Below are 25,918 nucleotides of genomic sequence, written 5' to 3' on the forward strand. Positions count from 1 at the left end.
AGGCCAGAGAACCAGAGAATGGATGATGTAATTCCCTGTCCAAGGACGGGAAAAGACCAATGTCTCAGCTCAAGGAGTCAGGCAGAGAAAGGACAAATTCTCCCTTTATCTTTTGTTCTGTGTAGGCCCTGAATAGACTGGATGGTGCCCACCCACCCTGGGAAGGGAATCTGCTTTGCTAAATCCCCCAACTCAAATGTTAATGTCATGTGGAAGCACCCTCATGGACACGCCCAGAAGTAATGTTAGCCAAGTATCTGGGTGCTCCATGATCCAGTTAGGATGGTATATAAAATTAACCATCCCAGCTTCCTTCTGTACTAATAATGTTTCAGGGCCTTCAAAGGCCAATTCCATCTCACAGGATCCGAAAACATAAAGTTGAGAAGATGCTGACTGCTGGTGTGGTCAGAGTGAAGAACCAGACACTGTGGAGGCAGACACCTGATTCAGAGCCTGTTTCTTGTGTGACCTGGGACAAATCGCTCGACTTCTCTGAACCTGCTCCCTGGCCCTGGCTGGGTCTCAGAATCCCCTGAGAAGCTATGTGAATCTTGAACACTATCTCTGAATGACCTATGAAATCAAAGTAGTGGGAAGTAGGACACAGCAGTCTCCCTCTCTGTGAAGCTGCTGGGTGATTCACAGTCAGCTGGAGACTGCCCATTGCTGGCAGTTCAGCCTGAATCTAATCTAGGTTCTCATCACACTGGCTTCACTGCCCTGATGTGCCTGGCCCATCTGGTAACAGGTGGCCTTCCCAGAGTCAGCACATTCCCATTTTCCCAGCCATCTTTACCTGTTTTCTTAATAGGCCTTGTCTCAGGAAGTCAGCCTGGTAGACTAAAACGCTCCTGGGTATCACTTCCATCCCTTCTTACCATTCTCTTTTTGGATTATTGGTCACAGCTCTAAAGTTCAGGGTCCAGGAGGAACAAGCAGCTTAGAGGACAGGAGATATAGAAGCTGCTTTTGTGCCCAGCTTTGATGCAAATGATTCCTATGTTTTCCCATAAACTTGAAGTCAACTATTGATTTGTGGTTTGAAATCATCACCATTTAATTTTCATCACATTAAAATAGCTTTTTGTTCCTAATTAGCTAAAATTTTTGTTTTTAACTTTTATTATTCTAGTAAATCATAAAAAGTTGTTGTATGTTTATCAGATGCCTTCATAGCATTTATTGAAAGGATACAAATTTTTCTCCCTTTGGCCCATGTAATTGCTACTTCATATTATTAGATGTCTGATGTGAAACCGTCCTTGCATTCTGCATTTCTACAGCAAATCCTACACGATGATAACAAATTATCCAAAATAAGTCTGGTATGTCTGTGTGTTCTCTCTCAGGTTGGGCATCAAGGCTATGCTGGCTTTTTAAATGGTGGCAGGATTCTTTTTTAATTTTTATTTTTACACTGAAACTGTAAATGACACTGGAATTTTCTATTCTCTGAAAGTTTGAGGGAACACAGAGGAAAAATTGCATGTACCTATAAGCCTTTACAGGGCATTCAGGTGATACTCTTTGGTAACTTTAAAATACTATTCCAAGGCTGTTAGTCTTTTCAGTTTATTTACTAACACGAGTCAATGTTAGCCAAGTTAATTTTTGTCAGAAAATCATCAGATTTTTTAATTGATTGGCATAGAATTCTACATCATGATTTTATATTTCTAAAGCCCAATTTTTAATTCTATTTTTATTTGAGTTTCTCTACTATATTTGCCAAAGGTTGGGTCTATGTAACCCTCCCCCAAATATTAAGTTGGTGCAAAAGTAATTGTGGTTCCCCCAAATATTAGGTTGGTAAAAAAGTAATTGTGGTTTTTGCCATTGAAAGTAATGGCAAAAACCATTATTGGCCATTTCTTTCAATGGCAAATAATAGAACAATTTATTTATTAATCTTACTGTTTTTCTGGTTTATAATTCACTAATTGTTCTTTTCAGTTCTTCCTTCTATTTTTGTGAGGCTGTTTTTGTCTTTTTCTTTCTAAGATCTATGAATTGACTGCTAAATTCATGTTTTTATTCTATCTTGTTTAATAGTGAATGCATCTGAGGCTATGGGTTTGTCTGAGTATAGCCTTCTTAATTTTGCAAATATTTCAAAAGAGGGGGATCAATATTTATTGAACATGTACTATGTCAGACACTGCGCTAAGTATTTCACATCCTTCCTCATTTGTAAATGTAAGGACTGGTCCAGCTTTGCAAGGCTGTTGGGAGCCTACCAGAGAGAACCCAGGAGCAAGGTACCCGCCCTCAGCAAGGGTTTGATGAGTGACAGCCATTGCCATGATTGCATCGTCGTTAGATTCTCTCAACTGTCCTTACATTTTGTATTATTGTTCCCATTTTACACATGAGGAAACTGAGGCACAGCAAAGTAAAGGGAATTGTTCAAGGTCTCAAGTTCACCCAGGGAGAAATGTTAGAGTAGGATTCCACAGCAGGTCTGTCTGAATGGGCTTCCCAAGCTCACCTATCCCTGCCCTGGGGATCCCTGGAGGGGAACTAGCAGGACCACAGTGAAGAAGAGCTGTGGCGAAGGTCAAGAAAACGGAGAAAAGCCATCTTTGCTCCTGGTCTGAAAATGCCACAGCCTCCATCTCTTCTTTACTTCCCACAAGTGGAGGATCTTTGACAGCAGGCCTCCTTTGAGACCTCAAGTCCCCTTTTCCAGTAGAGAGAGGAGACAAGTAAAGGCTACTGAAAGGCCCTACACCATTTTAAAACTGGCTCTACTTGGAGCCCTGCATGCAGCTGAAGGCACTCCAGACGTCCTTCCCTCTTTCTTGCATTGGGGGAAATGCCAAAGTTCTGCCCACCATGGCTCTGGCAGAGGGTCGGACCTGGTGCCACCCCAGGGTCCCTCTCACCCGGGAGGGCCTGGGCCTGAGAGTTCCCCTCCTGGCATGTGATGGGGTCAGTTAGTTGTAGAGAAAGCAGCGGGAGGAGTTTGGTAAAATGATCCCCGCAGCCAGGACCCTGTGTTTGCAGGCGGGCACACCTTCATTTTCACCTTAGTGTGCATCTCTTCCAGGAAACCTGGGCAGTTTATGAAGAGCTGACAGGTTCTACAAGGCACGTGACTCTGTACATGTATGGCTACTGAGCAAATGAATCCAATTCCAGTTTGCAGGCCTGCTCTCTGAAGACTTATTGGTCAATGTGAAAAGAAATGATACAAGGACCAATTACCAAATTATGTAAATCCAGGGAGAGCTGCACAGAGAGGAGGCCGAGGTCATCCTGGCCAAGTCTAGAGGGCTGGCTGGTGCTGGGGCAGAAGCCAGACCTGTGGCCTGGTGTTCTCCCAAAGTGCCTGGGGATCCCCTTTGGGAACTCTCACAATTTCGGTGCCTGCTGACAGTTCTTCATATTCTTCCCAGATGTAGCAGCACTGGGGGAATCCTCCATAACCACTTTCTCTGGCTGGCAGGCACTATGTGTGTTAGAAGTTAAAGAAGGACCAGGCACTGAGTACCAGCTCCTCACACAAGGGGACTGCAGCCTTCCAGACCCGGTCTGTGAGTTACTCAGGGAGTGGGCAAAGAGCTGAGTCATGTGTACCTTGTATCCCTTATAGCACATGGCTAGACTTAAACCTGGAGTCCAAAATACCTATGCTAATTTCTGAGATATACAATTTCACAACAAAAGCTTTCTTATGAAAGCTATAATACTTTATTACATTTATAAACCTCTCCTCTAATAAATGTATTCTATTCGTTTTTGATGGTTTATTTACAACCTCTTAATAAAACACTGCCTTGTCGAGATGGAATGGCTATTTGGTCCAAGGACTCCAAGTCCTTATTTATGTTATCTCTTCCTGTAGTATGCTAAGGCATTTATGGCCTGTCTTGTCAGTTACATTTACACTCCGTGACACCTGCTGCCTTCTGGTAGCAATAAAGGCTGAAGAACGTGGTGAACTTTCCTAACTCGGATTTTAAGCACCTATTTAAGAATTAACCTTGACCCTTGAAAGACAAAGTGAATGATGTCACTTTGGGATACAAAGGAATAAACGATGCTCATAGCTTTTCTCCCTCTTTCCTAAAGGATTTACCAGAGGGTCCTCCTCACTTCATCCTGGATGATATAAGCAGATTTGACATCCAACAAGGAGTCGCAGGTAAGAGTGCAACATCTTCCCTCCGTGCCCTGGATAGGAAGTGGTGGAGGGTGGTGCCTACCCACAGAGTCCTGCCCCATTTCTGACAGAGAAAGGCCAGTTCCCTTGGTGCTGCTGTGGACAAACTGCTCACACCCAGTCCTGCAGGCTGCAATGAGCAGGGAAAAGGAGACAGGAAAAATGAAAGCAAACATACACTGAGTTTCTGCAATGACCGTGCAGGATACCTTGTGTGTGCAACAACCCCATTTTATATATGTGACAATGGAAAGTGCAAGAGGTAAAATAATTTGCTTAATGTCACACACTCAGTTAGCAACAGAGTTAAGAATCCAGCACACTCTGACTGCTTCTCACCCCACCAGACAGCCCCAGAGCAAAGGAGCTGCTGAGAGCTGGAGGGCATGGACAGGGAAACAGGAGGGGCTGCCTAAGAGGAGGTACCTGGGCTGTTCCAGGTGTGGCCAAGAGAAACCTCAGAAAGAGAAGCCTTGGAGTGAAAGGGCAGAGCTGGCTGGACAGTGGATAGGAGTTGGGAGATAGCAAAGACAACAGCCCTTCTGAGAATACACTCTAAGCTTTCAGAATGTCAGCTTGCAGATGATAGGTCCTGTACTTGAACTTGGCCTGGTGAAATCACCGTGCCTTGGACCAAGTCAATAGAGCCTGCCTGGCCACCAGCCAATGGTTCCCCTGTTAGGGTTTCACCTAACTGGAGAAAGGACCTCTCTGAGGCCATCTTTGTAGCTTCTGTACTGAACCCAGTGCCTGGCGTGAAATGGCATTCAAAACAAATTGATCATGTTAGGGGTGAAGGAGAAAGGACTCAGGGAGGGGAGGAGAGACTCAAAAGGGCTTACAAAGACATCCAAGGAGAAACTCGAGGCCATGCATCCCTCAAGGAGGAAAAGGAGAGAATGTCCCCCTACTTCGGCACAGGGATGAGCTGAGCTAATAGCAAAGAAAAACACGAATCAGTTTTCCTCAATTGTATACAGCATCATTGCCAAAATTTGCTGTAACTGAGCACCTCTGGCAAAAAGAGAATCGGAGGCTGGACGTGCTGGCTCACATCTGTAATCCCAGCACTTTGAAAGGCTGAGGTGGGTGGATCGCTTGAGGTCAGGAGTTTGAGAACAGCCTGGCCAACATGGTGAAACCCTGTCTCTACTAAAAATACAAAAAATTAGCCAGGCTTGGTGCAGCTGTGGAGGCTGTGGCAGGAAAATCGCTTTAACCCAGGAGGCAGAGGTTGCAGTGAGCCGAGAGCGCGCCACTGCACTCCAGCCTGGGCTACAGAGCGAGACTCCATGAACACCATCACCACCACTGCCCCTTCTTTATCTTGCTTGGAGCCAGTCCCTGTGACTCCCTCCCCCGGTTCTCCTCTCTCAGAGGGAAAAAAAAATGCATTATTTAGAAGGAAGTGTGTGGCCTCTGGTGGTAAGGACCTTTTAAATTATGGGATGGGGTTTCCAAGTGTGTCCAGTCAGCCTTTCCTGGCTTATCTCCCCTCACAGGTGACTGCTGGTTCCTGGCAGCACTGGGCTCCTTGACTCAGAACCCACAGTACAGGCAGAAGATCCTGATGGTCCAAAGCTTTTCACACCAGTATGCTGGCATTTTCCGTTTCCGGGTACGTGTGCCCTTGCAGCACTCATTATATGACGGGGTTCTCTGTGACTACAGGGAAGGTGAAAATCTTAAGTCTTCTCATGGCCTGGAAACCTGAGATGAAAGTGACAGTTGTGTTAGTTACCCTCCCTACCCTCAAAAAAAGGATTCAAGTTTATAATCTGACAACACACAGGGAAGATGACAGTTGAAATGTTTTTGTGTAAATAAAAAGAAACGACAGAAATGATTAGCAAAAGAGTCACTGATTGAGAACCCTGTAACTAACATCGAGTTTTTGTCTCTGTCTATTCCTGTGCCATATCATGCTATTTTGATTACAGTAGCTTTATAGGAAATGGTAACATCTGGTAGGCTAAGTTTTCCTTCATTATTCATTACCATTTTCTCAAAAATATCTTGGTAATTCTTGCACATTTATTCTTCCATGAGAATTTTAAAATTATTTTGTCTATTTTTAAAAAAAAAAAAAGCCACTGTGATACAGAATGCAGCAGCATTTATGTATTAATTTAGAAAAATTACATTTTTATTGTTTTAAGTTTTCCTTTCTAGAAACATGGGATACCTTTCTATTTATTCAGAACTAGTTTTATGTCCTTCAATAAAGTGTTATATTTATATTGGTGCTGCATCTTTCTTGATAAATTCATTCTCAAACATTTTATAATTTTGTGGCTCATGTAAATAAGGTCTTTTTCCCCTCATTTTGAACTTGGTGCTGGTAAAAAAGAGAAAAGCTACTACTTATCATATATTAAACTGCATCTAGCCACCTTACCAAATTCTTTTATTAGTTCTTAATTCTTTCTTTAACAGAATCTGGAATGGTTTAGTTATCTAATAATATTATCTGCAAATAGATAATTTTGTATCTCCTTTTAATATTTGCAGAACTTATTTTGCTCTCTTGCTTTCTCACATTAGCTAGAACCTCACAATTTTGAATGAGTGACAAGAGCCAAATCCTGCCTCCTCTTGACTTCAGTAATGTGCTTCCTTGATTTACTCTTCTTTCAGTACATTCAAGTTGCTAAAAATTGTATTGGAATTTTTGTACCTATATCATGCATAAAATTGATTTCTAGTTTATGTTATTTTTATCATGTTTAAGTTCTGCTAGATTTCTAAAACAAACTGATTGAGTTTGTTTGAGTTACTTGATTTGAAATAAGTAAAATAATGAGACCTAATCATTAACTGTTCTTTGAAAGTAAAATAGACAATAGTGAAATTACCTGGGCCTGCCTCCCTTTTAAATGTGATTTCTTTAATTCTTCCAATGTATTCAATAGCTATCCAGCAGGTCTTTTATTTCTACCGAAGTTAATTCTTGAAATTTATACTCGACTAGAAAAATCAACTGTTTCTTTGGCATTTTCAAATATATTGCCACTGAGTTGCTTACATGAATCTCTGACAATTCATTTAACCTCTTGTAATCTGTGACTAAATCTACTTTCTCAATCTGTGCTGTATTTTTTACTTTTCCTTTTTTTCTTAATTCTGCTTTTTTTTATCCAATCAATCTGTTGTGTGGGTGATGTGTTTTTGTTTTTGTTTTTTTTTAACAAATCAGCTTTTGATTTTCATTAGTCTTTCTATTCTTTTTCTTTTGAGGTTTTGTTTACTATATAACTAGTTACTTCAATCCTATCTTTATTAATTCCTTTATACTTTCTCCTAATTTTATTGTTTTTTGTGATTTTCTGAAACTGCACACTTAATATTCTTAGTCTTTTTACTTTCCTCTGAGATGTGTATCTATAGGTTTTGATATAAAAATTCTTACTTTTATTAATGTTTAAGATAATACATTTTTAGTTTTTGTATCTTTTTTCATATAGGGATTGTTTCTTTAAAGTTTATTTGATTTTCAAGTGATTAAGTTTTGCAAGGTATAATCTTTTAGTTGCTGAGTCTCTGTTTTATTATAATCGGAGAATATAATTCATAACTCTCTACATTTGGGGAGATTAATAAAGTAGTTTTATTTCTAGCCAAGCCCACAGCAGTTTTTATAAATGGCTCATGGACACACAAGAACAATCTATATCATCCAGTGGTTGTAAGTTTTACATACTGAATCAAGCTCTATGATTTGCAATTGTTTTATCTGTCGTTATGTCTTTCATCTTTACTTATTTTTTGTCTGCTTGATTCGTTAGATCATAAAGAGGAGAAGTTCCTCCCGTAGTTATTGTTTGGAGAATTCTTCTTACGCTTTCAGGTGCTCTGGCTTTACACTTTTCCTGCTATGTTCTTTGGTGCCCAAAGGTTTACGATCTTGCTATCTCCCTATTGCAACAAAATTTGTACAATATCCCCATTTGTTGCATTTAATGCTCTGGCCTTGGATTCCTCTTTACCTGATATTCCTGTGGCCACTTTGGCTTCCTGTTATGTACATTTCCCTGTTATATTTTTGTTCATCTCTTATTATTAATTTCATGCTCACTTTGTTATAGGTGTGTTTCTTATAAAAAGCAAATTTAAAACTCATTGCCTACCACTGTTTCTCCCACCCTTCATTTCTCCTTAAGATTTTTGTTCTAATTAAACCTGTATTAGATAGAATTTCCTTGAATAATTTCCTCAGAATATGTGACAGTTTTTCCTTTGCTCTCACTTAAAAATGATATTTCAGTTAGGTTTAGGATTCTTGGATCACGTTTCTTTTCCTGAAAAGTCTGTAAACATTGTTTCCTTGTCTTGTAGCTTCCAATGCTGCAAAAGAAAAATCTCATGTTAATCTATTCTCTGGACTTTGACTTTGTATGCAATGTGTTCTTTCCAAATGAGAGTCTATAAGAAGTGCTGGCCAGGTGCAGTGGCTCACGCCTGTAATCCCAGCACTTTGGGAGGCCGAGGAGGGCAGATCACGAGGTCAGGAAGTCGAGGCCATCCTGGCCAACATGGTGAAACCCTGTCTCTACTAAAAATGCAAAAATTAACTGGGCATGGTAGTGCATGCCTGTAATCCCAGCTACTTGGGAGGCAGAGGCAGAAGAATCCTTGAACCAGGGAGTCAGAGGTTGCGGTGAGCCAAGATCATGCCACTGCACTACTGCACTCCAGCCTGGCAACAGAGTGAGACTCCGTCTCAAAAAAAAAAAAGAAAGTGCTCTCTCTCCTTGGAGTTCAGGAATCTATATGTACACCTGCTAAAAATTAATCCTGTCTGGGAATTCAGTGATATTTTTCAACCTGAAGACCTATATCCTTCTAGTCAACTAAGTTTCCCTCTGTTATTTCTGGGCCCCTCCTTTATCCTGCTCTTGCCTCCTTTCATTCAACTATTTGCATATTAGGTCTCCTGTCAGGCAGGTGATGCTACTGCTGCTGGTTCAAGGACCACACCACGGAGTGAGCTAGAAGATCCAGGATTGAGCTGTGTCTGGGCTTGTCCCAGGATGCCAGCATTGGTGGAGCTACTTAGGTGGTTAGGACAACTGAAGGCCCAGGCAGGACTCACTCAGCCCTTCTGGGTGGTGAAGAAAGTCACACAGTTCCCCAGAAGCGGCTGCAGTGCACTAACCTCTGCAGATCTCCTCTCATTGCTGTGAGCTTGGGTACTGCTCTCCAAAAGTTACCCAGTGCCCAGGTCACCTCAGATGCTTTGCCTAAAACACTCTGGTTTCCCTGTCAGACCACTGGGTGTTGGCAAAGTGGCCTCGTGCATGGTTCTTGGAAGGTACAGACATGATCCAAATGCCAGCCCTCCCCACCCAGAGGCATGAACCAGGAAATGCAGGTGGTGGCCTCATTCTTAACCACCAGTCAGGCCCTTTGCATCCTCTCTGAGAGTGGCAAACTTATCTGATGTCCCCTTTGTATAGGGAGAGCAAGTTTGGTCAGCATTACTGGTGTGGGAAAATAGGGCTAAGAGTTATTTTTAAGATGAACTAACCATAGAAGCTCATTTGAGCCGGGACTTACTCATTCTTGATGTCCTACTGTGTGCCAGGCATTGTCCTAGGTGCTAAACCAAACGGCCACTGAAAAAGAGTCTCTACTCTCATAACTACAATCTTGTTTTCATAATATCACCTTTTGTGATCTCATCTGATCCTAATCACAACCTATGAGGCAGTTCTTACTCTTACTGCCATTTGACAGATGAGAAAACTGAGTCCCTGAGAATTATCTTGTTCAACATCTGTTGCTAAAGTAATAAGAGGCAAGACCAGCATTCAACTACAGTTCCACCAACTGACTACTGTCTACTATATGCTGCCACCCAATTAGGCACAAAATCCAGATTGTCTTTTCGATACTCCCTTCTGGGGACTGGGATTAGCTTCCCTCAGTGCTTTGGATGCATTTTGTAATCACCCTCCTAAAACCATCCCTGTTGCCTCTCAACCTCACTGCCGACACATCTTGCTGCTCACTGCAATAGGAGCACAAGTTCACAGCTGTGCAGAACCTGCCACAGTGCAGTGGCTTATTAGCAGCTATTAAAACACCTTTGCTTTGTCTCCACCGACATATCTGTCTCAATCTCCATCTCTGCTCTGAAATTGCATCCTCGGCTGGATGCAACAGCCTGCCATCTGGGACATCCAGATGTGGAAAAGGCCATGTGGATGAGCGATCCCATCCACCCAACTTTCCGTGGAGTCCACCCAGTGGAAATTTGGCTTCACCAAAGCTCAGGGCTGAAGCCGGAAGCCCTGCTGCTTCTCCTACACAGGGCAGGCCAGCAAAGAGAATCCAAAAAGCTGGCTTTGTTATGAATTTTCCTCATTTGGCCATGTCCCCGGGTGAACAATTTAGGGTTGAATGCTAAAGATTCGAACAGTCTGTTTTGGAGAGGAACATCTGGTTCATTTGCACTCTTAGCAGTAGCAATGCCAGCCAGTGTCCTTTCTGCTGCTATAATGGCAGGGCCAGCTTGACGGGAGAAGAGGGGGGCCAGAGGGAGGCTGTCACTGCTCAGTCCTCCTGAGCCATCCATGTCATCTGTCTCCAGGCCTTTGCCCACAGTGTGCCTCCAGTCTGGGATACCTTCCCTGTCTCCCTGCCACGTGCTTAAATCCTGCCTCTTCCTTCAAGCCCTCAGCTCCTGCAGGCTCTGCCTCTCTCATGGTAGCCTTGCCCCCACCACTGTCCTCTGCTGGTAGAATTGCTTCCCTATTGCCATTTTGTGCACAAGAAGTACCTGTAGAGTCTCATTTGTGTCACTGAAGCTCACAAAGGACTTGCCAAAGAGAGGCAACACTTAGGAACAAAGTGAAGTTAGAACCCAAGTCCGCTTCTTCCCTGCCTATATCTTCTTGGACTAAGTTGGTCTGTGATTCATTTTCTCCACCTGCCAGTCGAGATGACATGCCTGTCTCCTGCCCGGCAACCTGGGCTGGGATTTTGTTCCAGATAGAGTTCAGTATTGCATTGTAGAGGTCATGTTGCAACTTTTGGCTTAGGTTGGGGGACCCAGGAGCTCCCTCCTGCCTCAACTCTGTCAAAGCATATGCTTGGCTCTCTTCCAGTTCTGGCAATGTGGCCAGTGGGTGGAAGTGGTGATTGATGACCGGCTACCTGTCCAGGAAGATAAATGCCTCTTTGTGCGTCCTCGCCACAATAACCAAGAGTTCTGGCCCTGCCTGCTGGAGAAAGCCTATGCCAAGTAAGTACAAGCCCGCCGCCCAACAGCCCAGAGTTTCAGTGCTGGTCCTGCCTACCCAGAATGCAAACAGTCCCCGTTGGAGCATTGAAGCCTTTGCCACCTGGCTGGGCATCTCCATAAGCAATCACCACGTACAAAGGTCCATGTTGGGGCCATCAGGAGGGTCCCACAGGCACATAGTGAAGAGTGGGCAGGGCAGGGGCTGGACAGAGATATGCACTGATAATGATATTATTGCAAGGCTGGTATCAGGGCCCAAAGAAATATATTTAATAATATCACGGTCAAAGTCTGATGAGAGTGCAGAGGAGAGAGTAAACAATTCTGACTCTCTGACTCACAGAAAGTCAGGCTGAGGCTGTGTGGAGGTGGTGGCATTTGAGTGAGGCCTCAAACGATGGGCAGGATTTCAGCAAGGGGAGAGGGGATAGGTGGGAGGAGGCATCTCCAACAATGGGAGTGATTCAAATCAAGTCATCATCGGGGGTGGTCCAGACAGTTGGGCACCCAGTATGGCTGCTACGAGGTGGCATTTATGTGTGGGGGTGGGGCAGGACATGCTTATTCTCATATGGTCAAAATACCATGACTTAGGAACTGCCTTTAGGTGCTGACAAGCTTAAGAACTTATAAACATCCCAATTCACACATTGTACTTAGATTCTTTCGGTTGCTTTTATTCAGCAGATGTTTATTGAGCATTTAACCATATGCCAGGCACTGTGCTTGGCACTGGGACAGACGCTCTCAGATTGACTCAAGCGGATGTGTGCAGGACTGTGGATGGGGGGGTGCACGTGTGTGTGTGAGGAAGAGGTCACTGTCCTAAACACCCACACAGGTGATGAAGATACATTCAAACTTTCCATAATCAATACAATGGAAACACGAAGAGTAATGACACATCCGTCTCCTCATATGAGACTGCAAAAGCTGGAGAATGCCAAGTGCTCGCCAGCATGTGGGGATGCAGGACCCTCCAACAGCATGGGAGGGAGTGTGCACCCAGGCAGCCTTCTGAAGGACAGCCTGACAATACTTAGCTTGGCTACACGCACTTCTCACACCCAATAGGGACATTCCTGGGGGCCCCTAAGGGGACACATCTGAGGATGTTCTTGACTGCCACAAGGGTGGTATGGAGTGTCCATCACTGAGGTCAGTGGGTACAATGGGTGGGCACACTTCATGGAGAGCCATGCATCAGTCAGAAGCCACAGATCCCATCTGTGCACTGTGACTGGGACGGTCCTTAGAGGCAGGGTCCTTGACGCCCCCTAGAAGTGTCCTTAGTGGGTGTGAGACACGCGTGTAGCCAAGATAAGTATTGTCAGGTTGTCCTTCAGAGGCTGCCTGTGTGCACACTCCCTCCTGTGCTATTTGTGGGTTCCTGGATCCCCACATCCTGGCAAACACTTGGCATTCTCCAGCTTTCTAGCTTTTGCAAATGAGGTAAGAGGCACTGAACAATCCCATGCACAGTTATTTATGGAAGCGGAAACTCTGTGCCCTGCAATTCTCATTTCACAAGAGCGCATACAAACAAAACACGCACATTCCACATCCAGAAATGCTTGTCTTGGGGTGGAGGAGAAAAAGAATGTGGATAAAAGGAAGGAAGGAAGGAAGGAAGGAAGGAAGGAAGGAAGGAAGGAAGGAAGGAAGGAAGGAAAAAGGAAAGTTCATGAAATGAAATGAAACAAATTTAAAAAAAGAGCAAGACCTCACAGTGATATTACAAAGGGGGAAGGCGGCACACCTGGAAATAGGACAGGAAGGTATGCAGAGGCCCAAGGGCAGGGACTCTCATGGGGCCGGTCCCCAGGGGCTGGAGAAAGGCTCTGGAGTTGGTTTGGCTGCAGCTGCTGTGGCTTCTGCTCTGCTCTGCTCCTCTCTGTAGCTGGCCCGCTCCTCCTCCTCCCACCCAGTCACCTGTCTTTGCTATGCATCTTCCTCTGCTGCCTCCTCGCTCCGCATTTCTCAGGACCCCCACTTCCTCTGAACTCCTCATCAGGCCACCTGGCCTTGTGCCTCTGTCTTTACCTTCTGCTGCTTTCCACCCGATTCCCCACCCAGTACCTGATTCCAATCCAGAGAGTTGGAGTCTTATTGGTCAAGTCTGGGTCAGGACCCCATCGGCCCAATCAGCCATGACCTGGGTCAAGTGGCTACAAAGGGGCAGGAGCTGGGGAGGGGATACTTGCCCTCAGAAGGGGCTGTGTGTGAGGCAGGCACCGCAAAGGGGCGAAGGAGGTGCCAGAGCTGGGGATCACTGCTAGCAGATGAAAGCAGAGAGGACCATGCCCTTGAGGAGAAAATGAGTGGAGAGCATCATAGGTCCAGAAAATTCTGGAGATCATCCTAACCAGCCTCTCAGCCCACAAATGGAGAAGCTGAGTCTCCATTTGTGATGAGATGGCAGGTGCACGTAGTTAAGCTGGGCCTGCCAGGTCTTTACTCACCTGGCCAGGGGACATCGTTATCTTCCCCGTCCATTCTGCAGCCTTGCCGAGTGCAGTCCTGGGCCCTAGAGGTGGTGATAGCACCACAGTCCACCCCAGTCCCTGTCCTTCTAGAAGTCACAGTCCAAACAGCGAGGTGCCTCAAGACCTCTTTTTGTGCATTCTTTCTTTCTGAGGCAAACTTGTGAGAAACTAAAGTTTTTGTTCATTTCTAGTGTCAGAAACAGCTGCTCATTAGCATTTGAGAATGAAGCCCAGATAACAGCCAAGGTTGTTGAACCAATCCACATGTTTGGGAGGTTAATTCACTTCTAAGCTACTTACGAAAACACTGCCATTATCCTTTCAATACGGATTCAGCCCTCATCTCTTCAGGGCCTCGTTTTATCCTTATGTCAAAACGGGGAGACCAGTGGTTCCCTCGGAGAATTAGAAATCTTGCAGAAGGAAATGATGACTTTGACCCCATTTTGTTAACAGATAACCTCAAGCCATCACTCAGCTTGAAAAGAAATAGGAACGTGGACCTGGCATCCGCATTCTACTGCTTAAAGAAATCTAGCAGAGGATAAAATGTCTCAAACTATTAAAGCTGTTTAAAAGGTCCCCCACCCCTCACTATCCAAAAAAGGAAGCTCTAAAATGCAGGGGTGAATCACATAGAATTATAGGGTTTAGAGCCAGAAAGGACATCTGTGAGCATCAAACCCTACCTTCTTTGAAAGATGAGGAAACTGAGGCTCAGCGAGGTGAAATGACTGGCCCAAGATCACACGCAGATGAGGATGGGGTGAGCACGATTTTCCCTGGTCACTATTTCCCACGCCTTCCCACCATCCCTGACACTGTCAGTCCTACAGGAAAATGATCTGTCTTTTTGCTGCTTGTGGAGCTCAGCGTCTGGCACATGAGGACCACAGCCCAAACGTAGGGAGCCCGTCTGTCCAGATGGAGAGGGACCTCTTCCCTCCAAGTGTGCAGGCAACAGCCCAGTGAACACATGGACTCCAAACTTTCTATTCTCCTTGCAGCTGGGGAGTCTGGAAATTAATTGGTCAAGTCAAATGAAAACCATATTTAGGGTTTTGTTTTCCCCAGAGGTCGTGAAATAGAGAGGAGATTGAGGGACGAGAGCTGGTAGGCTGCTTACCATCCTTTGTGGAATCTCTACAGCATTTCAGCATCTTCTCTGGCTCTATCTGAATTCTTTCCTCTTTCATATGATTGCCAGGCAGAAAGACATTTTCCCCAAATGAGGCTGAAGCAGAGGGATGGGGACAAGGCTGTCTCAGAATTCCTGGTTCAGGTGACAAGGAATAGTGGTGGCTGCGGTGAACACAGTTCTCTCTCTCTCTCCTTTCTACTTCTTGTCAGCAAAGGGGGCTAAGAATAGTTGCCATGTTCCTGAACATCAGCAGGGTCCGTGAGCTCATGTTTGGAAAGCAGAAAGATAGCTCCTTTTCAAAACACCCAGCTGCTGCCGGGACAGGTTTCATGGGCATCGTGGTTACGTAGTAAGAGAAGACTTCAGAAGACACCAAAGGGCTCTGGCCGTGAGTGGCAGGGAGTGCCTTTGGTTGTCTTGGGTGACTCCGAGGTGACTGCCGGATGCTGTGGGTGCAGGACGTCAGATGGGGCCCACAGGCAGTGAGACAGTGAAGTGACGGAGGGGCCAGGCCCCACCACGGCTTTTCTGGAGTGCACAGCCTTGTTTGGAGCCAGGAAAGGTGCCCTGAGCATATCACCGGGAAGGGGCTGTTGCAAAGAGCAGGAGGTAGTACTGGTGGGGAATGTGTTCCCAAACCCCAGTCCTTGTGAATTTCCAGCACCCTCAGCCATGCCCTGGTAATTGGAACAGTAGCCAGAACCCACATGGGACAGCGAGGGAGTCCAGAGCTCAGCCCCAACCAGGCACGCTCACCACCAAAGAAGGCTCTACAGTTGACTGAGCAAATGCTCCAGAAAGAAGAATCTAGACCCTGGGTCAGAGAGAGGGAGAGCAGGAGGATAAGGTTTAGAACCAGTTTTAAAACAAGTCAAGATTAATCTGTCACATGGGGGCTCCTGTAGAGATGCCCCTTCATTCTGGGAATCCTCAGCTTTCTTTAATAAAAGGCTGTCTAAGCCATTCCTTCTAAGCATTCATGCCTGGGGCAGAGTCCTGCTGATAGTGATTGCTTGATACGATACGCATTTGCTGAAGTGAATCTACTGGAATTCTGTGTGATCCCCAGGAGGAGAGAATGTCAGAGGTGGAAACAGTGAGAAAGGAGTGTTGAGGACTGATCCAGTCCACCCTGCAGCTTCCAGATGAAAGGCCAAGGGCAGGGAGGGGAAGGGTCTTGTCCAGGGTGGAAGACCCAGTTGGAGGGAGCAGCAGGATAGACCCGGGCCCTGATCATGTGTGATTTTGCATTACCAGAACAAAAGCTGTAGCCAGGACTTCCTCCACTGCCTTCCACCCTGTGAAGGGCTCTGCCTCCCGCCCTGTGAAGGGCTCTGCCTCTGCCTGCTCACCAGGGAGAGGAACGTGTAGGTCCCTGGCAAGAAGCCCAAGCAACAGAGGCAGCAGTGAGTGCGGCTCCTGCTGGGTGGCTTTGATGCCAGGGTCTCCTGCCTGATCTGACCTCAGTTCCATATCCTTTGTGAGCTTGCCCTGCCTAAATTTCAAGATTCCATGGAACCCTTCCAATTCGCCCCATGGATGGGAGCTGAAGTTCTCAAAACAAATCTGACTGTCCAGCCCCTGCATGAGAGGTTCCTTTGTGACTGATCAGGCCACCCTCTCTCCTGGGGAACATTAGGCCTCTTGGGTCTGGCCCTGCCCATCTCCCAGAAACAGAAATGCCATGGGTGGGGGTGGAGGTGGGGTGGCAGGAAGAGATGCTTTGGAGAAGGGGGTGAGGGTTTTAAGCTTTTGGGTTATGTTACGTAAGATTCATCCTTACCTATGTTACCTTCAGTTAAGCCAGTGATCTCCCTAATGATCTGGGGGCGAGTGGGTAACTCTGGGAATGGGAATTCTGGATCAGGGTTTGCAGAGTAAGAACAGTGGCTCCCAATGTCCACTGCCAGCATCAGGGTATGGCTGTGAGCTCTTAGAGGGCGGGAATGGGGTTTTTAAACATATGCCTCTCATAGTCCCTCGCCCACAGTCAGTACTTCACACTGCTGTTAAACTGAATGGGAAGCAGGAGATACTCAACATAATAATATCCAGTACTCATTAAGGGATGGCCACGTGCCAGGCATTATGTGGAACATAGCCCCATGAAGCTCATTAATGTGCCCAAGGTCAAGCAGCCAAATTTGTGGCAAAGGTAGGGTTCAACCCCTGCCCTGTGGCTCCAGCACAGGCACTCCCAGCCTCTCATCAGTGCTGCCACTTATGGGACTGTGCAGGCCTGGGGGACCAGGGCAGGAAGGTACAGAGGCTGGTAGGAGCCCCTGGAGCGGCAGACAGTGCTAGAATCTCTATCCAGGCAAATGGGAGGTGGGTGGCCATGGTCAGGGGTGGACCAGGCAGCCCCTTACCTGGGAAATAGGCAGAGGGTCAGTGCACAAGCTCGCCTCCCAGAGCATCTCACCAAAGGCACCATGATGGTTCATCCCCCATTCTCCTCCCAGGCTGCTCGGGTCCTATTCCGATCTGCACTATGGCTTCCTCGAGGATGCCCTGGTGGACCTCACAGGAGGCGTGATCACCAACATCCATCTGCACTCCTCCCCTGTGGACCTGGTGAAGGCAGTGAAGACAGCGATCAAGGCAGGCTCCCTGATGACCTGTGCCACTCCAAGTGGGGTGAGTCAATGGGGAGCCCTTTTGCACCATTTCAAGCCTTTCCTCAGCCAGGAATGCTCAGCCAGGTGCCCATTCAGCTAAGGAGGGTATGGCAAGCTGCCACCATTAACGAACACTGGTAGCGTGCTTTACCCGGGTGACCTCACTGAATCCTACAGTAGCCTGCCTGTAAGACAGAAATTGCAGAATTCACTTCACAGAAGAGAAGGTGGGCTCAGAGAGGCTACCCAAGGTGCTCACCATCACACAGCTCATAAGTGGCTGGACAAGGCTTCCAATGCTGCTGCCCCAGAGCCTGGACCTACTGCTACAGCTCCCGAGCAACCAGTGGGCTTTACCATGCACTGGAGAAGGCAGCTTCAGCTCCTTTGTATTTTGCCTTAAGTTTACACGGAGCCCCCCAGGGCCCTCTGATGCTCACTGGCTCTGATGGCAGCACCCAAGGGCAGTATGACCCATTTTGAAAAGCTTGGGTGACCCTCCAAATTATTTGAGTCTGTTCGGAGACATATGGTTTCTATCCACAGAGATGCTTCCTTCATCTTGAAACATGTGGGCTTTGAGTCACACATCGCTAATCCAAAATGCCACCAGAAGCCCAAGATGCACTTTAAACTCCAGTTACTCCCAATGTGGGGGTCAAATGATTCCTGCCTCCTGCAAATGTCCCAGCAGACATATTTGTGCTGTGTCTCACTGATGACATGTGGTTGATGGAGAGAGTAACACAGGCCCTTGGGACTCCATGGGGTTCCATCACTCATGGGGGTGGTGTCCTGAGGCATGAAATCCCTGGGGCCTCAGACACCCAATGGCCTTCCAACTCTGCCACTCTAGAAAAGAATTCCAGGCCATATATCAGTCCCAAGTGAGTCAGTGGGGCCCAGATGGCTCAGCGGCTGTTTGGACTGTATTTTTCCATTTCTTTGAAGAACGTGTAGATGTCTAATGCTTGGTCTGCTTTTCTGCTTTGAAGCCGACAGATATAGCACAGGTGATGGAGAATGGGCTGGTGAGTCTGCACGCCTACACTGTGACTGGGGCCGAGCAGGTAAGTCTGGCTTCTGGCCTGTCCAGCTCTCCCCTGGCCTCTGCCCCAGCATTCTTGTTCCTCTCAATAGGGGCCAGAATCACATGAAAGCCCAACAAAGATGAAACGAGGATTTATCACCCTTGCCTCTGTGGTGACATGCACCACGGACAGCCTCAGCTCCTTCTGTTCATCCAGAAGTTCTGACTCCCAGTATCCTCCTTTCCGGGAACCCACCAGAGATCTTGCTGTCCTGTTGCTGATCTCAGACAACTCTGATTGTCTATCTAGACTGGGAGATTAGCCCCAAAGGAGGTAGAATGAACTACCCAGTTGACTCCAGGGGGGAAGTTTTGCACTGAAAGGGGTTTTATTTGTTACACGCAAGCTAAATTGTTGTAACAAAGACACTCCAAAATATAGGGTCTTAAGACAAAGTTCATTTTTCTCTCAGGTAAGCAGGTGATGCCAGGGCTAGTAGGTGGCTCTGCCATCCTCCACATGGGGCTTCCACCCAGAGAGACAGCGGCTCTGATCCCTCATCTCCCAGCCAGGGGAGAGAAAGGCCAGGGGACACTCATACATCCATATAGAAGGCATGAATTGGAAGAGCATGCATCATTTCTCTCACGTCCCATTAGTCTAAGCTTAATTATATGACCGCAGCAAGGCCAAGGGAGGCTGGGACATACACTGTCTAGCTGGTCCCCATAGGCCCAGATAAAACTTTATTCTCATGGAAGAGGGGGAGGCTGGTGCTGGAGGACAATCGTGCTCCTCAGTGGAAGAATTGACTTTGGCTGGACAAAAATGTATGTGATCACTGGCCTGGAAAATACTACTGAAGCACAACCTTCCCTGTTCATAAAGGAAGAAGCTGAGGCCTGATAGGAGAGATGTCTTTCATGAGGTTAGACAGATGGCACCTGAGAGATAGCTGGCCTGGACACTCTGACTCTTTAGTGTCCGTCTACATTTATCACCACACTTGCAGTGACAGCACTTCCTGGCCATGGGATGGTTTCCTGCAAGTGTTCCCCAATCTCTGTATTTCCCACAACACCTGAGGTCTAATAATGTCTTCTAAGCCCTGAGAGACCAAGTTCCAAACTCTAGGGCACATAATTTCTCCCAGGACTTTATGGACTGAGGACTGCAGAGCATCAGGCTCTGTGTCGCTTTCTCATACTTGCCTGGCCTCTCCTTTCCCATCTGTCTCTACCCATCTGTCTCTCTTGTCCATGGACCTGAGGCCAGTTGTTCCATTGTTTCATGTTTTGATCGGTGTCCCAATCACAAAACCAAGACAATATCTCCTGTCTCTAATGAATGCTGTTTGGACAATAGGTCATTGTCCAAAATTGACCTTGGCACTTCCAGATTCATGGAAAGAGAGCTGTTGGTTAGTAATATCTGTTTGGGGCATGAGATGAGGAAGTCAGGTGCCTTTGCAATGTTTTTGCCATTCTTGGACAAGATCCTTTTTATGCATTGAGATAGCCTTTGTTTCTCCTCTGAACACGGAGGAGAAGGGACTCATGTACCCAGAGGTCCAGATGACCTTGGAGCATGAGTCCCCACAGAGGCTGGCTATGGAGATGGCAGTGACTGCCGTGTTGCAGAGCAGCTATGTGAACACCTAGGGTGACAGAGGGGAACTCGGGAGTCCAAGTGCGGGTTCAGCTGCCGTTTGGGCTCCTGATCATGACACCCACAGCTCGAACATTTGTGCCCCCATAGTGTACACTTGGAGTTGTTTCGATAATATACTGAGTGGTCTAAACAGAGCACCTCCCCTGGGAAGACAGGTGATCAAGACCACATGTCCCATGTAATCCATCTCTGCTCCACCATTCCATGTAGCTGACACTTCCCAGAACATGCTGTAAGAAGCACTAGCCTCTGTGAAAATGGGTTTCCAAACACATTTGGAAAATGCAACTCACTATATCCCCTGCTTGGAGATTCAGAGTGAACATTCACATTTTAAAGACTCCAAGAGGCCTGTATGAACAGTGTAAGCACTGCTGGTTTTTATTGTACCATTAGCCACAAAAGAATTTTTGCTAGGAATAACTATTAATGGCCAGTGGAACTGGCAGTAAGAATAATTCATTTGAGGAAGTACTACTGCAGGGTAGATAACTCAGGCCACCTCCTGCCCGGTAGCACCTTTTCTGAGTGCTGAGCAGGGTCAGAGGCAGAGTCAGTGGCCAGGGAGTGAAGAAGCATGTGGCTGGCCCATTCTTAGGTGTAGCCATGGCCTTGGCCTCGAGTGTGACCCCTGCTCCCCAAGACTAAGGCCCGTGCGACCACCAATAGGTCACTGTCATAAAGGAGGGACACAGGGGCCCAAGAACTTGACTTGGTTAAAGATTCCTCCTCCAGAGAGAGGAGGTTATAACTCCGAACCACAAGTGCTAAGATTAAACCAGCCCGTAAATGTGGCATGCTTTTTAATCTGCTCATCCTCCCTCTAGGCAGGACACAGACAGGAAGATAAATGAAATTGGCATTTTTTATTATGCACCTAGCTCAGTCGGCGATTCCCCTGGGCAAAGGGGTGAGTGTTTATCTCCATGCCTCATTTAGCCCTGCTTTCAGCCCCTTTGAATTGCAGGCTGCTTTTCTCCCCCGTGCCCACTGGAGCCCCTGAGTATCTGTGAGGCACTGACGGTGGCTCATTAAGCTGTTTGGGACACCAAGCGACCCTTGCTTGTGTCCCTGCTCCATGAGCTCTGTCAGGTGCTAGCAGTTAACAATAAACTGTGTGCAAGGCCTGGGGTGCCTTAGGGTAAGGCAGACAGGGGTGGACAACCTGGGTTTGTGCCCTTGGAGGCATTGAAAGGCAGAGCCCCTTCTGCTGAGGTACTGGCCAGGGAGCGGGGCAGGCAAGGGAAGCAACAGAAAAGAGTCTTATCTGAGCCAGGCTCTTGGGCCCATGTGTGACTGTGTGGCTCCTGCACAGCAATGCCCCACTGATGAGCATGGGAATTGACTAGGTGGCTCAAGGGTCACAGTCGAGGCCAAGGTCACAGCCACATCCAAGAACGAACCTTTACTCATGCCCAATTCCAAAACTAGGAGCCCAGACTTTGGATACTGACCATGGCTGGATTGGAATTCTGCCTCCGCCGCTGTCTTAGCGGTCTTGAGAAAGTTGCTTAGCTTCTCTAGTGCTGTTTCCTTAGCGCAGATTAGCCGGCATCTAGCTCTGAGCCCTGCCTCCACCTGCGGCTTCTCTTCCACACAGCAATAGTCTATGCTATTCAGAGTGTTGCCCTTCTCCTCTGACCAAGAATCATGGAGCAAGTTCGCCCCTTTTCTCACCCCTCTGGGCCTCCGTCTCCTCAGACAACATTAGCACAGATCGATATCACAGCCACAGCTCAGTCATATTTTAATTCCTCTCCCCATGCTGAGGGCTGCCAGCTCCTGGGGATGCAAGTTCAAGGGTTGGCTGCTGTGTTGTTGTCACTTTCCCACAGTCCTGCCCTCTGGCTTAAGTGGTGTGAGGGAGCAAAGGGGTAGACCTCCTTATCTGAAGTGCATGACTATGAGTTACCCCAGACAGGGGGCAGGGAGAGAAGAAAGGAAGGAGGAAAGGAGGGAGGGAGAGAAGAGGGAAGGCAGGGGGTAAAGAAGGAAGGGAGGGACGGAGGGAGGAGAAAAACGAGGGATGGAGGAAAAAAGATAAGAAGGAAGGGGAAGAGGGAGGAAGGAAGAGACAGACGGAGGAAGAGAGGAAGGAAGGGAAGGAGGGATGAAGGGAGGCAGAGAGAAAGGAAGGAAGGGAGGGAAGGAAGGAAGGAAGGAGGGAGGGAGGGAAAAAGAGGAGCAGGGAAGGGAAAAAGGATAGGGGCAAGGGGGGAAGAAAGGAAAGAAACAGAAGGAAGGAGGGAAGAAAGGGAGGGAGGGAGGAAAAGGAAGGAAAGAAAGAATGAAGGGAAGACAAGAGGGAGTAAGGGAAAGAAGGAGGGTAGGAAGGGAGTGAAGGATGGAGGGAGGGAGAAAGGGAAAGAAGGAAGGGAGGAAGGGAAGGGAGGGAGGAAGGAAAGGAAAGGGAGGGAGGGAGGAAGGAAAGGAAAGAGAGGGAGGGAGGGAGGGAGGGAAGTTCAGGCTATTGTTGGCCATCTTCTCTCAGACCGAGGTGTCTCATCAGCTCCGGGATGCAGGACGAGGAGGGCTAGCCTGGGCTATCTTGGTTCACAGGCCATCTCAGTCTTGCTCAAATCTGCCTCCTCTACCCTCCTCACTCTCGACAGTGCTGTTGAGACTGCACCATAGCTCCCACTGGGCTGCCAGCAGAGAATCAGGCTGTGTCTGTGGAACAGAGATGCCATCCATGACAGGGCTTGGAGGAGGCTGGGGACCCATAAGATTCTCTGCAGCCCGAAGCAACATCCCCTGCTGTTTATCTGCTATTAAATCTCAACTCACTCAGGTTCTGGGATTCAGTCTTAGGGAATGATAAAGTTGCATCTGCCCTTGCAAGGGGCTGAGCGGAATGAGGGGCCATGTCCTCGTCTATCTCATTCCAATGTCATGCAGGCAGTAGAGAGACATTGATTTTTTTTTCCCTTTCAGTTTTTTTCTGGCTGCAGCCAAATGAGGTCAGAAGTTAAATTGGTCCTTGGAGGTAAAAAGCAGCTGCATTCATCCCCCTTTCTGCTGACTTTTGCTGTAGAGCACTGACAGTTTCCTTTTCTGTTTTCTTTACAGATTCAATACAGAAGGGGCTGGGAAGAAATTATCTCCCTGTGGAACCCCTGGGGCTGGGGCAAGACCGAATGGAGAGGGCGCTGGAGTGATGGGTAAGGCTTCTGGAAACCCCTCTCCATCCTTCACAGAGCGCTTGGTGTTGGTAGAGCCTCCTGCCCGTGAAAGCAGGGGCTGTCTCGCCACTGTGCATCTCACTGCAGGCCTCTCCAGCTCACACCTACACATGGCTGTCAGTCCATCTCACGCTCCTGTGATGCCATCTGCCAAGCAACTATGAGGCACCTATTGTGTACACCCTGTACTAAGTGCACTGTGTTAAGCGGGTGCTGTGAGGTATATATGGATTATAAGACCCAGTGCCCGCCCTCCAGAAGCTTACAGTCTACAGCAGGGAATGCACATTCCTAGAATTACTAAAAGTGGCGGGAGGCAGGGCAGGCAGGAGCCAAGCCCCGACTTGGCAAGACAGAGATGGGGAGAAGGAACTGCGTCCCTTGGAGGGACTCATGGGATTCTGATTCTGAGCATGTCGCATCATCAGGGTGGAAAAGGCGTCCTAACTGGGGGCAGTTGGGGAAACTGATGCAAAGATCTGGATGATGTTTTTGTCCAATCTACTCAGCTAACCAGTCTTGCTCTACTGCTCCCGATGCCCATGAGTACTCGGTGCCTGGGATATAAATGATAAAGCTGTACCTGCCCACACTTAGATCAGGATGGACAGGAGCTAAGACATCCCATGGGGGCCCAGCTGTGTGGTCAATGCTTTCCCCAGGGAACTGGGCTGGCATTTCCCAGCTGCCGGAGGGGTGGACCTCTAGGCCCCCATCCCCTTGCTGACTGTGAAGGAGACAGTGGTCCTGAGAGGACAGAGGGGCTGCAACAGGTTACTTGCTCCTCTGGGCAGCCAGTGAGGATCAGTCCGGTCGCATTCCTCCAGGGGTCTGTGTCCATCCGTGAAAAGTGTGGTGACACAATAGCTGCTGCGTCATCGCCTGTGGGGCTGGGGGTGGGGAACATGATCTGAAAGGAAGTGCAATCCATTCAGAACAGGAGCGAGCCCAGCACACAGTGAAATCAATACAGTGAGGACGGTGCATTCTGGAAGGCGAACGCAGATCCAGCCAGTTCTAGGGCTGATGCCCCAGGCTAAGCTGTGGCAGGACCGCACCGATCCCCCATGACCTCGGCACCTCAGGCACTCAGCCAGTGTGGGATGAAAGTATGATTGGGATGGAGGGCGAGGTAAGCGGAGATGGAATAAGGGAGGAAACAGCACAATGAATTCCTAGAATAAACCTGACTGTGACCTCAGATGCCCCTGCGAGAATTGGGCAGCCGAACCCTCTCCCCGCCCCCGTTTCTCCTCTCTCACCTCTATTCTTTCTTCCTCCCCAGGTGTATCCTTTGCCCTTTCCAATATAAATCCTAATAACCTCTGGCCTTATCCAGTTCTCCTTCCCGGTCATTACTCCAAGTTGCCAAATATGGCCCAGAGGGTGACAGGATCAGCCAGCGCCCCCGATTTGAGGCTGCCTCTTGGGATAGAAGTAGAGGGAAGGCAAATGACAATGACAGATTCCCTAGGGTAGGAGAAGAGGCAATATATTCACAATTGATATTTTGCCCGTGTTTCCCATACTAAATATCAAATGACCAGTGAAGGCAACATGGGACACCAGGGTTTGGGGAAGAGAAGCTTCTCGTGGGCTGGCATGTTCAGGGAAAGCTTCATGGATGGGACTGAACTTGAGTTGGCCTTGTGGCAGAGGAAGTATGACTCACTTCAGAAGAAATCGCTAGATAGGAGGGGGATGCATAGGCTATGGCACCCAGCTGGGAACATTGATAGTCTGTTCCAGGCCAACAAGCCGGCCTGAGGCAGAGGAAGCTGGGAGAGAGAGGGCTGGGAGCTGACACCAGACAGCCTGATGCCGGAAGTCTGGATTTATCCCCTACAGGCATGGGCATAAATGAAGGCTTTTGAACATGGCCATGATGTTTGCAGAGCAGGGACTGGGGGAGATGGATCTAGCAGAACCTGTTCTGTCGGATCACGTATTGTACCTTGGCCGACTGCTGAGGGTCACCACTTTGCACCAGAAACCAGGCTGGAAGGAAGTGACGGGGACTGCATAATCACTGTCTCCAAGCAGGTGGTCGATTTCTTCCCTACTTTTTAGGAATGGAGATGGATGGAGAGCACCAGATGGTCTAATTTCAGCCATAATTGAAATTTCAGTTGCACACACTTAAAGGCAAACTTGCATGAATCGATAGTGTATTGATTTACACTACATTTATTCTCCCTCACACATTGCAGAAAATGTAATTATCGCTTAATTATAAAATTGCCATTTTACAATACCACATCTGACTGCCTCAGCCTGCAGCCGGAAGCCTGAGTGGTGGCCCCTGCCTTGCTGTCCTAGCATAGAGGGGACCCAGGCTCCCCATGCAAGCTCATCCATGAGAAAGGTCTCATTGA

General features: G+C 47.6%; 1 protein-coding gene across 1 annotated transcript in view; it reads left to right on the top strand.

Moving 5' to 3' along the window:
• Positions 1–25,918, top strand: part of CAPN13 (calpain 13) — an 85,042-nt gene that overhangs the window by 26,033 nt on the left and 33,091 nt on the right. The window contains exons 4-9 of the mRNA XM_063622744.1: positions 4,078–4,150; positions 5,671–5,786; positions 11,278–11,414; positions 17,504–17,678; positions 18,655–18,729; positions 23,431–23,522. Coding sequence (XP_063478814.1) covers positions 4,078–4,150; positions 5,671–5,786; positions 11,278–11,414; positions 17,504–17,678; positions 18,655–18,729; positions 23,431–23,522 — 668 coding nt within the window. The remainder of the gene's footprint in view (positions 1–4,077; positions 4,151–5,670; positions 5,787–11,277; positions 11,415–17,503; positions 17,679–18,654; positions 18,730–23,430; positions 23,523–25,918) is intronic.

Source organism: Symphalangus syndactylus, chromosome 18 (genome assembly GCF_028878055.3).
Source record: "Symphalangus syndactylus isolate Jambi chromosome 18, NHGRI_mSymSyn1-v2.1_pri, whole genome shotgun sequence".
In the NCBI taxonomy this organism is placed as follows: Eukaryota; Metazoa; Chordata; class Mammalia; order Primates; family Hylobatidae; genus Symphalangus; species Symphalangus syndactylus.